Consider the following 14,048-nt stretch of genomic DNA (forward strand, 5'->3'; position numbering starts at 1 on the left):
TCTTTCTTTTTTTGAGATGGAGTTTCGCTCTTGTTGCCCAGGCTGGAGTGCAATGACGCGATTGGGCTCACCACAACCTCTGCCTCCCGGGTACAAGCGATTCTCCTGCCTCAGCCTCCCGAGTAGTTGGGATTACAGGCATGCGCGACCACGCCTGGCTTATTTTGTATTTTTAGTAGAGACAGGGTTTCTCCATGTTGGTCAGGCTGGTCTCGAACATCGTGACATCAGGTGATCCGCCCGCCTCGGCCTCCCAGAGTGCTGGGATTACATATATACTTTTATATGAAAGTATATGACTTTCATATAAATGTGTTTCTATGCTTAATTTTGAAAATAGATTTTCAAATGTAATATAAATGTACTTTTTGTTGTTGTTTAACTGCAAAAGAACTCCAGTTTTTTGTTTGCTTTGTTTTGTTTTTTTGATACAATCTTACTCTATTGTCCAGGCTGGAGTGCCGAGGCGTGATCTTGGCTTACTACAACCTCCACCTCCCGAGTTCAAGTGATTCTTGTGCCTCATCCTCCCGAGTAGCTGGGAGTACAGGCACGCGCCACCAAGCCCAGTTAATTTTTGTATTTTAGTAGAGACGGGGTTTCACCCTGGTGATTAGGCTGGTCTCGAACTCCTGACCTCAAATGATCCACCCGCCTCAGCCTCCCAAAGTGCTGGGATTACAGGCATGAACCACCACGCTCAGCCAAACTCCAGTTTTATAAGGCTCACTCCTGTGGCCCTGAAACCTGGTCCTGGCTGGAGTAAGAACCCCATAGAACCCTTAGCAACCTAACTTCCTCCCTAGCAACGGATCTCCTTGGAGCTCCTCCCCATCCGAAGCCAGGAGGTGGTGTAAAACCGGATGTTGACTGTTTTACCATAGTAATGCACACGAATCCGGAAGTGACGCCAGGAGAAGAGGAAGTGAAGGCTACAGGGTATCCACGTGGGTTCTGAGCGTGTTTCTACGTACCTGGAAGCCGGTCATTTAAGCTCACTCCCCGCCACGGCTTAGTCAACATGGGTCGCTCGGGAAAGTTGCCCTCTGGTGTCTCAGCTAAGTTGAAGCGCTGGAAGAAAGGCCACAGCAGCGACAGCAACCCCGCCATCTGCCGCTACCGCCAGGCCGCACGCAGCCGCTTCTTTAGCCGGCCGTCAGGTAGCTGGGTTGGGACCCGAGCGCAGCCGGGGGCGGGGTTCCGGGCAGACCTGGGTCCAGATGAATCTGGGGCGTCTGGGAGAGTCCGGGGCCAGGCATTGGACCTTTCATCTCTTAGGATGTCGGATCTGGAGCCCTCTCTGAAGGGCAGTCCTTCCAATTTAGCGGATACGGAAACTGAGGTCCGCAGTAGGGGAATGTCTTGTGTAAGGTACCGCGGGTGTCAGAGTTGAGATAGATGGCTTGGACCTTGGGTAGCTCTTTACAGAGCGCGTTCACCTTCATTTATTTTGCAGGCCCTCTGAATGTAGCTCCCAGCCGATTCCCAGTGGCGTTTATGCTACTGCTACAGGGAAGCAGAAACTTTTACATGGAGGATTCCCTTTCTCCTTCGTTTTTCAAGTTTTTAGGCATACAGTGGTTTTATGAGACTGGCTGTGTTCAGAATTCAGCCTCTCGGGTTGGAGATTTGGCCTGGGCTGGTTTGTTTCCCAGGGGTTGTTCTGTTCTCTTGACCAAAAGGAGGCTTGGGCCTTACCTTGTGCCTCTGGCTCTCAGGAAGGAGTGACCTGACAGTCGATGCTGTGAAGTTACATAATGAGCTGCAGTCAGGGTCCTTGCGCTTGGGCAAAAGCGAAGCCCCCGAGACGCCCATGGAAGAAGAGGCGGAGCTGGCTGTCACCGAGAAGTCCTCGGGCACCTTCCTGAGTGGCCTTTCCGACTGCACAAACGTCACCTTCAGCAAAGTACAGCGCTTCTGGGAGTCCAACTCGGCTGCCCACAAGGAGGTAGGGGCGAGGGTCAGGAGGGCCATAGGATAGTGAGGAGAGGCCAACTCATGCCTTTTCTTCAGCTCTGGCTGACGGGTCTCCGGTGACAACAGCTGGTATTTCTGGATGATGCGTCATCGCTCCTCCCCTTTATGTCTCCTCCTAGGGCAGGTTCCACTTTCTGCTTTTTGTAAGAACATCTCTGCTGAAGTACTTGAGGGTAGAAATATTTTCCAAACATTTCTCTCCTCGGCTATACCTAACACAGCACTTCTTACACAGAGTATTTTCAATAAACATATGTTGAGTAAATAAATGCTGAGTAACAGTGATTAGGAAATGTTTAGCAAGAACCAAATTTATTTACTTTAATTTAATTTAACTTAATTCATGTATTTATTTTGAGACAGAGTCTCGTTCTGTTGGCCAGGCTGGAGTGCAGTGCTCACTGCAACCTCCATCTCCCAGGCCCAAGCAATCCTCCTGCCTCAGCCTCCCAAGTAGCTTCGATTACAGGCATGTGCCACCACGCCCAGCTAATTTTTTTTTTTTTTTTTTTTTTTTTTTTTTTTAGTAGAAACGGGGTTTCACCATGTTAGCCAGGCTGGTCTCAAACTCCGGAACTCAGGTAATCCGCCTGCCTTGGCCTCCTAAAATGCTGGAATTACAGGCATGAGCCACCGTGCCTGGCCTTACCTTTATTATCTATACTTTAAAGTTATATATATTTTTTGTTTTTGAAATAAAAAATGTCAAAATTCTAAATGATATCAAAATGATATAAGAAGAATATAATGTGATGGTAGATCCCCCAACTTGAGTCAGACTCTTCACAGAGCTCCTGTTAATGGGTCATTGTCTGTCTTCCTGGATCAGCTCTGTCCAATAGTAATCTAAATTCAAGCCACATATGTAATTTAAAAATTTTTAGTAGCCATATTAAAAACTGAAACAGGTAAAATAAATTCATCTTGTTTTTTTTTTTTCTGGAGACGGAGTTTTGCTCTTGTTGCCCAGGCTAGAGTGCAATGGCGCAATCTCGGCTCACTGCAACCTCCGCCTCCTGGGTTCAGGTGATTCTCCTGCCTCAGCCTCCCGAGTAGCTGGGATTACAGGCATGCGCCACCATGCCCGGCTAATTTTCCGTTTTTTAGTAGAGACGGGGTTTCTCCATGTTGGTCAGGCTGGTCTCAAACTCCCAACCTCAGGTGATCCACCTGCCTCGGCCTCCTAAAGTGCTGGGATTACAGGTGTGAGCCACTGCGCCCGGCCCAAATTAATTTTAATAATGTACTTTATTTAACTCAGTATCTTTAAAATATTATCACTTCAATGTATAATCAGTATATTTTACTACAGCGTTATTTTTATGATACCAAGTCTTCAAAATCTAGTGTATAATTTACCCATATACCCCTACTTAGATGCTAAATTTTCATTGGAAATACTTGATTTGTGTGTATTTAGAGTTCATAACATTTATAGTTGTACAAGTAGATTTGTCTACTATGAATTAGTATGAACCTATTTGCCAGGTTGTTACAAATACATGTTTCCTAGTAAATGGATCAAGTATTTTAAATTATGAGGAGTTAAAATTTAAAAATTAAATTTTCAGGCCGGACATAGTGGCTCACACCTGTAATCCTAGCACTTTGGGAGGCCGAGGTGGGCAGATCATTTGAGGTCAAGAGTTTGAGACCAGCCTGGCCAACATGGTGAAAACTCATCTCTACTAAAAAATTAGCCTGGCATGGTGGCATGTGCCTGTAATCCCAGCTACTTGGGAAGCTAAGGCATGAGAATCACTTGAACCCTGGAGGCGGAGGTTGCAGCGACCCAAGATCGCACCACTGCACTTCAGCCTGGGTGACAGAACAAGACTCTGTCTCAAAAAAAAATATATATATATATATATATATATTTTGTTGTTGTTTTTTTTTTTTTTTTTTTTAGACGAAGTCTCGCTCTTTCACCCAGGCTGGAGGGCAGTGGCGCGATCTCGGCTCACTGCAGTCTCCGTCCCCCAGGGTTCACGCCATTCTCCTGCCTCAGCCTCCCGCGTAGCTGGGACTACAGGTGCCCGCCACCTCGCCCGGCTAACTTTTTTGTATTTTTTAGTAGAGACGGGGTTTCACCGTGTTAGCTAGGATGGTCTCGATCTCCTGACCTCGTGATCCGCCCACCTCGGCCTCCCAAAGTGCTGGGATTACAGGCGTGAGCCACCGCGCCCGGCCTGTTTTTCTTTTACCCAATTTTGTTATTTAGGTTTACCAAAATGTGATTAGTTTCTTTTCTTTTCTTTTCTTTTTTTTTAGACAGAGTCTCACTTTGTCACCCAGGTTGGAGTGCAGTGGCTGATCAGCCTCCCAACTCCCAAGTAGCTGGGACTACAGGGGAGTGCTACCATACCCAGCTAATTTTTGTATTTTTTGTAGAGATGGGGTTTGCCATATTGCCCAGGTTGGTCTGGAACTCCTGGGCTCAAAGGATCTGCCCACCTCAGCCTCCCAAAGTGCTGGGATTACGGGTGTGAGCCATTGTGCCGTGCTTGATTAGTTTATTGTCTATCCACTGTTCTGCAACTTTTTCCCTACTGAACGACATTTATAAGTTAATATATAGCTGTTCTCATTCTTTTGAATAATGCGCTATTTAAATCTTTCATTATTATATAATGATACAGTCAGGTCTCCATATTTGCGGGTTCTGCACCTACAGATTCAATCAAGCATGGATTGAAAAATCTTTTTAAAATAATAATAATATACTGGGTAAGGTGGCTCACGCCTGTAATCCTGGCACTTTGGGAGGCCAAGGTGGGCAGATCATTTGAGGTCAGAAGTTCAAAACCAGCCTGGCCAGCATAGTGAAACCTCATCCCTACTAAAAGTACAAAAAATTAGCCTGGCGTAGTGGCACATGTCTGTAATCCCAGCTACTCAGGAGGCTGAGGCAGGAGAATCGCTTGAACCCGGGAGGTGGAGGCTGCGGTTAGCAGAGAGTGCGCCACTGCATTCCACTCTGGATGACAGAGTGAGACTCTGTCTCAAAAACAAAAACAACAACAACAAAAATACAGTATAACAACTATTTATATAGCATTTACATTGTGTTAGGTGTTACAAGTAATCTAGAGATGATTTAAAGTATATGGGACGCCAGGCATAGTGGCTTATGCCTGTAATCTCAGCACTTTGGGAGGCTAAGGAGGGCAGATCACTTGAGGCCAGGAGTTCAAAACCAGCTTGGTCAACATGGTGACACCCCATCTCTACTAAAAATACAGAAATTAGCTGGCCATGGTGGTGCACACCTGTAATCCCAGCTACTTGGGAGGCTGAGGCAGGAGAATTGCTTGAACCCAGAGGCGGCGGTTGCAGTGAGCTGAGATCATGCCACTGCACTCTTGCCTAGGTAACAGTAAGACTCTGTCTCAAAAAAAAATAAATAAAGTATATAGGAAGATGTATATAGGTTATACACAAATACTACACCATTTTATATAAGGGACCTGAGCATCCTTGTATTTTGGTATCTTTTTTTTTTTTTTTTTTTTTTATTAATTTTTTTTGCACACAAAAACAATAAACATTTTCTAAAAATACATACAAACAAAAAGATGCGTATCAAACATATTAGGAAGGTTACACATGGGAAGTCGGGGAATAGAAATGGGGGGTGGGAGTTAAAATAAGGTAGAGAGGGACTTTATGTGGATCAGTGATAATAACTCAATCCTCTATTTGACAAAGAAGAGGGAGAAGGAAGAGGAAGAAAAAGAAAGTGGGATAAAGGATCAGAAAGGGAGGAAAATAGAAAAAATTAGAGTATGACTCCAGGGTAGACCTGTTTTGTTGTCACTGAGTTGGTTGGTTGGTTTGTCTGTTGTATTTTTCATGTTTCGCCAAGTTGGCCAGACTGGTCTCGAACTCCTAGCCCGAAGTGATCAACCCGCCTCGCCCCCCAGAGTGCCGGGACCACAGGTGTGAGCCACCACGTCCAGCCCCCACATTGCTTCTGGCCTCCATGGTAGACCTCCCAGACGGAGCGGCCGGGCAGAGGCGCTCCTCACTTCTTCCCAGACACGGGGCGGCCGGGCAGAGACGCTCCTCACTTCCCAGACGGGGCGGCCAGGCAGAGACGCTCCTCACTTCTTCCCAGACGATAGGTGGCCGGGCAGAGGCGCCCCTCACTTCCCAGACAATGGGTGGCCGGGCAGAGGTGCTCCTCACTTCCCAGACGGGGCGGCCGGGCCGAGGCGCTCCTCACTTCCCAGCCGGGGCGGCCGGGCAGAGGCGCTCCTCACTTCTTCCCGGACGGGGCGGCCGGGCAGAGGCGCTCCTCACTTCCTAGACGGGGGCCGGGCAGAGCGCTCCTCACTTCTTCTTCCCGGACGGGGCGGCCGGGCAGAGGCGCTCCTCACTTCTTCCCGGACGGGGCGGCCGGGCAGAGGCGCTCCTCACTTCTTCCCGGACGGGGCGGCCGGGCAGAGGCGCTCCTCACTTCTTCCCGGAAGGGGCGGCCGGGCAGAGGCGCTCCTCACCTCCCAGACGATAGGTGGCCGGGCAGAGGCGCTCCTCATTTCACAGACGGGGGGGGCAGAGGCGCTCCTCACTTCCCAGACGGGGTGGCCGGGCAGAGGCGCTCCTCACTTCCCAGACGGTGGGTGGCCGGGCAGAGGCGCTCCTCACTTCCCAGACGGTGGGTGGCCGGGCAGAGGCGCTCCTCACTTCCAGACGGTGGGTGGCCGGGCAGAGGCGCTCCTCACTTCCCAGACGGGGGGCCGGGCAGAGGCGCTCCTCACTTCCCAGACGTGGGTGGCCGGGCAGAGGCGCTCCTCACTTCCCAGACGATGGGTGGCCGGGCAGAGGCTCTCCTCACTTCCCAGACGGGGCGGCCGGGCAGAGGCGCTCCTCACTTCCCAGACGGGGCGGCCGGGCAGAGGCGCTCCTCACTTCCCAGACGGGGCGGCCGGGCCGAGGCGCTCCTCACTTCCCAGACGGGGCGGCCGGGCAGAGGCGCTCCTCACTTCTTCCCGGACGGGGCGGCCGGGCAGAGGCGCTCCTCACTTCTTCCCGGACGGGGCGGCCGGGCAGAGGTGCTCCTCACTTCCTAGACGGGCGGCCGGGCAGAGGCGCTCCTCACTTCTTCCCGGACGGGGCGGCCGGGCAGAGGCGCTCCTCACTTCTTCCCGGAGGGCGGCGGGCAGAGGCGCTCCTCACTTCTTCCGGACGGCCGGCAGAGGCGCTCCTCACTTCTTCCCGGAAGGGGGCGGGCGCCGGGCAGAGGCGCTCCTCACCTCCCAGACGATAGGTGGCCGGGCAGAGGCGCTCCTCATTTCACAGACGGGGTGGCCGGGCAGAGGCGCTCCTCACTTCCCAGACGGTGGGTGGCCGGGCAGAGGCGCTCCTCACTTCCCAGACGGTGGGTGGCCGGGCAGAGGCGCTCCTCACTTCCCAGACGGTGGGTGGCCGGGCAGAGGCGCTCCTCACTTCCCAGACGGTGGGTGGCCGGGCAGAGGCGCTCCTCACTTCCCAGACGGGGCGGCCGGGCAGAGGCGCTCCTCACTTCCCAGACGATGGGTGGCCGGGCAGAGGCGCTCCTCACTTCCCAGACGATGGGTGGCCGGGCAGAGGCTCTCCTCACTTCCCAGACGGGGCGGCCGGGCAGAGGCGCTCCTCACTTCCCAGACGGGGCGGCCGGGCAGAGGCGCTCCTCACTTCCCAGACGGGGTGGCCGGGCAGAGGCGCTCCTCACTTCCCAGACGGTGGGTGGCCGGGCAGAGGCGCTCCTCACTTCCCAGACGGGGCGGCCGGGCAGAGGCGCTCCTCACGTCTTCCCGGACGGGGCGGCCGGGCAGAGGCGCTCCCCACCTCCCAGACGGGGCCAGGGGCGGTGGCCGGGCAGGGGCTCGGGAGGCTGAGGCGGGCAGAGCACTCTGCGTCAGGAGCTGGTGAGCAGCGTGGCCAACATGGCGACCGCGCGCCTGCAGCCAAACGAGAAAAAGCAGGCAGCGGTGGCGCGCGGCGGCAGTCCCAGGCAGTCCGCGGTGCGGGCAGCAGCGAGCCGAGTAGATTGCAGCCTGGGCCACAGAGGGAAAGAAGAAAGAAAGAAAGAAGGAAAGAAGGAAAGAAGGAAGAAAGAAGGAAGGAGGGAAGGAGGGAAGGAGGGAAGGCAGGCAGGCGTATTTTGGTATCTTTAGAGGTCCTGGAACCAATCCCCCGTTTGATAACTGCAGTACATTAGAGACAACTACAGTACATTATTAATCTCCTGTTGATGGCTTCTTGACCATTCCAATTTGTTGCTGCCATGAACATCCTTGTACATAAATATTTGCACACTCATCTCATGCAGGTATTTCTACAAGGTTAGTACCTCATGGTGGAATTTTATCAAGCATTTTCTGAGTCTTCTTATTTGCTGGGCCCCCTGGTATGGACCTAGGCCCTGAATGTTGCCTGTCTTGTCTGTCTCTGAGCTTTAACCAGAGATTAATCTGTGAAGGAGCAAGGAAAGGAGGCTCCCCTGGGGTGGGGTTAGGTCTCAAATAGTCACAGTGCTTTCTCCTTCCTGTGCAGATCTGTGCTGTTCTGGCTGCTGTCACTGAGGTGATTCGCTCCCAGGGAGGGAAGGAGACAGAGACTGAGTACTTCGCTGCTCTGGTGAGTGGGTGCAACTGGAGGGTGGGGTGTTCAGAGCAGCAGGTTATGCAAGATTTAGCGAGAAGATGAGTGCCCCTGGCATGTGGGGGTAGAGAAGGACAGCCTTGACCAGGTGAAAGTGCTTCAGTTATTCTCAGGTGGCTTAGGAAGGCTGGTGGTATTTGCTACATTTTTATTTTCTCTTTTCTTTTTTCTTTTCTTTTCTTTCTTTCTTTGTTTCTTTTTTTTAAAGAGACGGGGTCTCACTATGTTGTCCAGGCTTATCGGGAGACCTGCCCCGATAATCACGTAGGTTCTTTTCTATTTTCCTAAGCATCGGCTGGCTTGAGAAATAAAGGGACAGAGTACAAAAGAGAGAAATTTTCAAGCTGGGCATCCGGGGGAGACATCACACATTGATAGGATCCGTGATGCCCCACAAGCCACAAAAACCAGCAAGTTTTTATTAGGGAGTTTCAAAAGGGGAGGGAGTGTGCGAATAGGTGTGGGTGACAGACATCAAGTACTTAACAGGGTAATAGAATATCACAAGGCAAGTGGAGGCAGGGCGAGATCACAGGACCACAGGACCTAGGCGAAATTAAAATTGCTAATGAAGTTTTAGGCACCACTGTCATTGATAACATCTTATCAGGAGACAGGGTTTTGAGATCAACCGGTCTGACCAAAATTTATTAGGTGGGAATTTCCTCTTCCTAATAAGCCTAGGAGCGCTATGGGAGACTGGAGTTTATTTCACCTCTGCAATCTAGACCATAAGAGACAGGTACGCCCCGGAGGGGCCAGTTCAGAGACCTACCCCCAGGTGCGCATTCTCTTTCTCAGGGACATTCCATGCTGAGAAAAGGAATTCAGTGATATTTCTCCCATTTGCTTTTGAAAGAAGAGAAATATGGCTCTGTTCTGCCCGGCTCAGAGTTTAAGGTTCTCTCTCTTATTCCCTGAACAATTGCTGTTATCCTGTTCTTTTTTCAGGGTGCCCACATTTCATATTGCTCAAACACACATGCTGTACAATTTGTGTAGTTAGTGTAGTTAACTCAATTATTACAGGGTCCTGAGACGATATACATCCTCCTCGGCTGACAGGATTAAGAGATTAAAGTAAAGATAGGCATAGGAAATCACAAGGGTATTGATTGGGGAAGTGACAGGTGTCCATGAAATCTTCACAATTTATGTTTAGAGATTGTAGTAAAGACAGGCATAAGAAATTACAAAAGTATTAATTTGGGGAACTAATAAATGTCCCTAAAATCTTCACAATCCACGTTCTTCTGCCATGGCTTCAGCCAGTCCCTCCGTTTGGGGTCCCTGACTTCCTGCAACACAGGCTGGTTTCAAATTGCTGGGCTCAAACCATCTTGTCATCTTGCCTTGGCCTCCCAAATTGTTGGGATTACAGGCATGAGCCACTGCAACTGGCTACTTATTACTTTTTTTTTTTTTTTTTTTGAGACAGAGTCTTGCACTGTCGCCCAGGCTGGAATGCAATGGCATGATCTCAACTTATTGCAACCTCCGCCTCCTGGGTTCATGTGATTCTCCTGCCTCAACCTCCCGACTAGCTGGGATTACAGGTGCACACCACCACACCCGGCTAATTTTTTGTATTTTTTAGTAGAGAAAGGGTTTTACTATGTTGGCCAGACTTGTCTCAAACTCCTGACCTCGTGATCTGCCTGCCTCAGCCTCCCAAAGTGCTGGGATTACAGGCGTGAGCCACCAGGCCTAGCCTACTTTTTTTTTTTTTTGGAAACAGAGTCTCACTCTGTTGCCCAAGTTGGACTGCAGTGGCACGATCCCAGTTCACTGCAACCTCTGTCTTATGGTATCAAGCAATTCTCATGCCTCAGCCTCCTGAGTACTTGGGATTACAGGCATGCGCCACCACACCTGGCTGATTTTTGTATTTTTAGTAGAGATAGGGTTTCACCATGTTGGCCTGGCTGGTCTTGAACTCCCGACCTCAGGTGATCCCCCGCACCTCAGCCTCCCGAAGTGCTGGGATTACAGGTGTGAGCCACCATGCTGGCCTACTTATTACATTACATAAATAAATATATATGTGTATGTATGTATGTGTGTCTGTGTGTGTGTGTGTGTGTGTGTGTGTGTGTGTGTGTGTGTGTGTGTATATATACTTTTTATTTTGTCTTTGGGTTTTTTTGTTGTTTTTGTTTTTGTTTTGTTTTGGAGACAGGGTCTCACTTTGTTGCCCAGGCTGGAGTGCAGTGGTGTGATCATGGCTCACTGCAACCTCCACTTCCTGTGTTCAAGCGATGATCGTACCTTAGCCTCCTGAGTAGTTGGGATTACAGGCGCCTGCCACCATGCCCAGCTAATTTTTGTATTTTTAGTAGAGACAGAGTTTCGTCATGTATCCCAGGCTTGTCTTGAGCTCCTGGGCTGAATCAGTTCTCCCACTTTGGCCTCCCAAAGTGCTGGGATTACGGGCATGAGCCACCGTGCCCAGCCCAGTTATTACATTTTTAAAGAATTGTTAAAACACACACAAAAAGAGCATACAACAGCCACCAAATGTGCATGCAAAGCCAAAAATATTTACTATCTGGTCCTTGATAGAAAAAGTTTGTCAACCTCTGCTCTAGAATAATGAAATAAATTAGATGGCAGTATGTGGTGTTTGGCTGGGTATGGTGGCTCACGCCTTTAATCCTAGGACTTTGGGAGGCGAAGGTCACAGGAGTGCTTGAGGCTAGGAGTTTGACACCAGCCTGGGCAATATAGTGAGACCCTGTCTCTACAAAAAATAAAATAATTAGCCAAGCTTTTTGGCGCATGCCTGTAGTTCTAGCTGCTTGGGAAGCTGATGTGGGAGGATCTCTTGAGCTTTGGAGTTCAAGGTTACAGTGAGCTACGATTATACCACTACACTCCAACCTGGGAGACCCTGTCTCTCAAAAAAACTATCTATCTATCTCTGTATGTATATGCACATAAACATATATATAGTTTATTTTTATTTATTTATTTTTTTTGAGACGGAGTCTCACTCTGTCACCCAGGCTGGAGTGCAGTGGCGCGATCTCGGCTCACTGCAAGCTCCGCCTCCCAGGTTCATGCCATTCTCCTGCCTCAGCCTCCCAAGTAGCTGGGACTACAGGCGCCTGCCACCACGCCTGGCTAATTTTTTGTATTTTTTAGTAGAGATGGTGTTTCACTGTGTTAGCCAGGATGGTCTCGATCTCCTGACCTCGTGATCTGCCCTCCTTGGCCTCCCAAAGTGCTGGGATTACAGGCGTGAGCCACCACGCCCAGCCACATATATATAGTTTTAATTATGTGTCAGGCAGTATTTTATATATATTAATTCAATTAAACCTCACAACAACTTATAAGGTATGTAGCATTAGTATCCCTACTTTACAAATGAAGAAACTGAGTCACAGATAGGTTAAATTACTAGCCCAAAACCACACAATGCCAGAGTCGGGATTTGAACCTCTGATACTGTGGTTCTCGGTCACAACTGTTCTGCTGGGCACATGTTCCCCCACTCTCTTTCCTGTTTGCTCAGTATAAGTTTTTATCCATTCACACCCCCTCAATCTGGCCCTCAGATGACAACAATGGAAGCTGTGGAGTCCCCGGAGTCCCTGGCTGCCGTTGCTTACCTGCTGAACCTTGTCCTGAAGCGGTGAGTTCTGCCTCCTGTTTGAACCCCAAGGCTTTTTGTGGAGGGGAGAAGGGAATGTGGACAGGAGAAACAGGATCAGGGAATTGTTTTTTAAAAAGATACTTGCTCTTCATGAACACTGTCTAGAGGCATGCAGAATGGGCCAGCGTGTGACATACCGTCGTAGGCCTCTAGTGAGAAACCTCTAACAAAACTAGGCTGTCCTGAACCCCTGGTATTAGAATTGTTTACCTTTATGCCAACAAGGTTGGGAAAGCACCAAAATCTTCACGTGGTGTGTGTCCAGGCAGACTTTCAGGAGCTTGTGCTGTGAGAGCTAAAGTTCTTATTCGATTGTCCAAAACAAAAGGCACGTCCGTAGGGCCTGCAGTGCTTCCCTGGTTCCATGTGTATTCAGTGTGTTCATGACAGAATCAAGTGTGCTTTCCTTATTGAAGAGCAGAAAATCATTGTGAAAGTGTTGAAGGCAAAAGCAGAGTCAGAAACCTCTATTGAAAATGAAATTTTTTGGCCTGGTGCGGTGGTTCACACCTATAATCCCAGCACTTTGGGTGGCCGAGGCAGGCAGATTCAAGAGGTCAGGAGATCGAGACCATCCTGGCCAACATGGTGAAACCCCGTCTCTACTAAAAATATAAAAATTAGCTGGGTAGGCTACATGCTGTGGCTCATGCCTGTAATCCCAGCACTTGGGGAGGCTGAGGTGGGCAGATCACCTGAGGTCAGGAGTTGGAGACCAACCTGGCCAACATGGTGAAACCCCGTCCCTACTAAAAACACAAAAATTAGCTGGGCATGGTGGCAGGCGCCTGTAATTCAGCTACTCGGGAGGCTGAGGCAGGAAAATTGCTTGAACCCAGTAGGCGGAGGTTGCAGTGAGCTGAGATCGCGCCATTGCACTACAGCCCTTGTCAACAGTGCAAGACTCCATCTCAAAAAAAAAGAAAATGAAACTTGTTTCGAGTAATAAAAATTAAAAGTAATGGCCAGGCTCAGTGGCTCATACCTGTAATCTCAGCACTTTTGGAGGCTGAGGCAGGAGGATTGCTTGTGGCCAGGAGTTCAAGACCAGCCTGGCCAACATGGTGAAACCCGATCTCTACTAAAAATACAAAATTAGCCAGGTGTGTTGGTGCATGCCTGTAATCTCAGCTACTTGGGAGGCTGAGGCAGGAGAATCACTTGAACACAGGATGTGGAGGTTGCAGTGAGCCAAGATCAAGCCACTGCAGTCCAGCCTGGGCAACAGAGTGAGACTCCATCTCAATAAATAAATAAATAAATAAATAAACAATAAAGTAAAAAATAAAAAACCTTGATTCTTTAAGATGAAAAAGTTCTTGAGATTGGTTGCACAACAATGTGAGTATACTTGGCTGGGTGCGGTGACACACACCTATAATCCCAGCACTTTGGGAGGCTGAGGCAGGTGAACTGTTGAGCCCAGGAGTTCAAAACCAGCTTGGGCAACATGGCAAAACCTTGTCTCTACAAAAAAAATACAAAAATGATCTAGGCGTGGTGGCATGCACCTGTAGTCCCAACTACTTGGGAGGTAGAGGTTGCAGTGAACCTAATTGTGCCACTACACTCCAGCTTGGGTGACTCCAAAAAAAAAAAAAAAAAAAAAAACCCACAACATGAATATACTTAACAGTACTGAATGGTATACCTAAAAAAATCATTGAAATGAAATTTTTTTTTTTTTTTTTGAGACAGAGTCTCACTCTGTTACCCAGGCTGGAGTGCAGTGGTGCCATCTCCTCTCACTGCAACTCTGCCTCCCAGG

At 49.4% G+C, this 14,048-nt stretch overlaps 1 protein-coding gene across 2 annotated transcripts in view; it reads left to right on the plus strand.

Moving 5' to 3' along the window:
- Nucleotides 1–882: 882 nt before the first annotated feature.
- Nucleotides 883–14,048, plus strand: part of RRP12 (ribosomal RNA processing 12 homolog) — a 46,866-nt gene continuing 33,700 nt past the window's right edge. For both annotated transcript variants that reach the window (XM_030808964.1, XM_030808970.1), the window contains exons 1-4: nt 883–1,160; nt 1,719–1,948; nt 8,515–8,598; nt 12,183–12,259. In XM_030808964.1, the coding sequence (XP_030664824.1) occupies nt 1,022–1,160; nt 1,719–1,948; nt 8,515–8,598; nt 12,183–12,259 (530 nt within the window). In that variant the 5' untranslated portion in view covers nt 883–1,021. The remainder of the gene's footprint in view (nt 1,161–1,718; nt 1,949–8,514; nt 8,599–12,182; nt 12,260–14,048) is intronic.

This window comes from Nomascus leucogenys, chromosome 3, assembly GCF_006542625.1.
Source record: "Nomascus leucogenys isolate Asia chromosome 3, Asia_NLE_v1, whole genome shotgun sequence".
Taxonomy (NCBI): Eukaryota; Metazoa; Chordata; class Mammalia; order Primates; family Hylobatidae; genus Nomascus; species Nomascus leucogenys.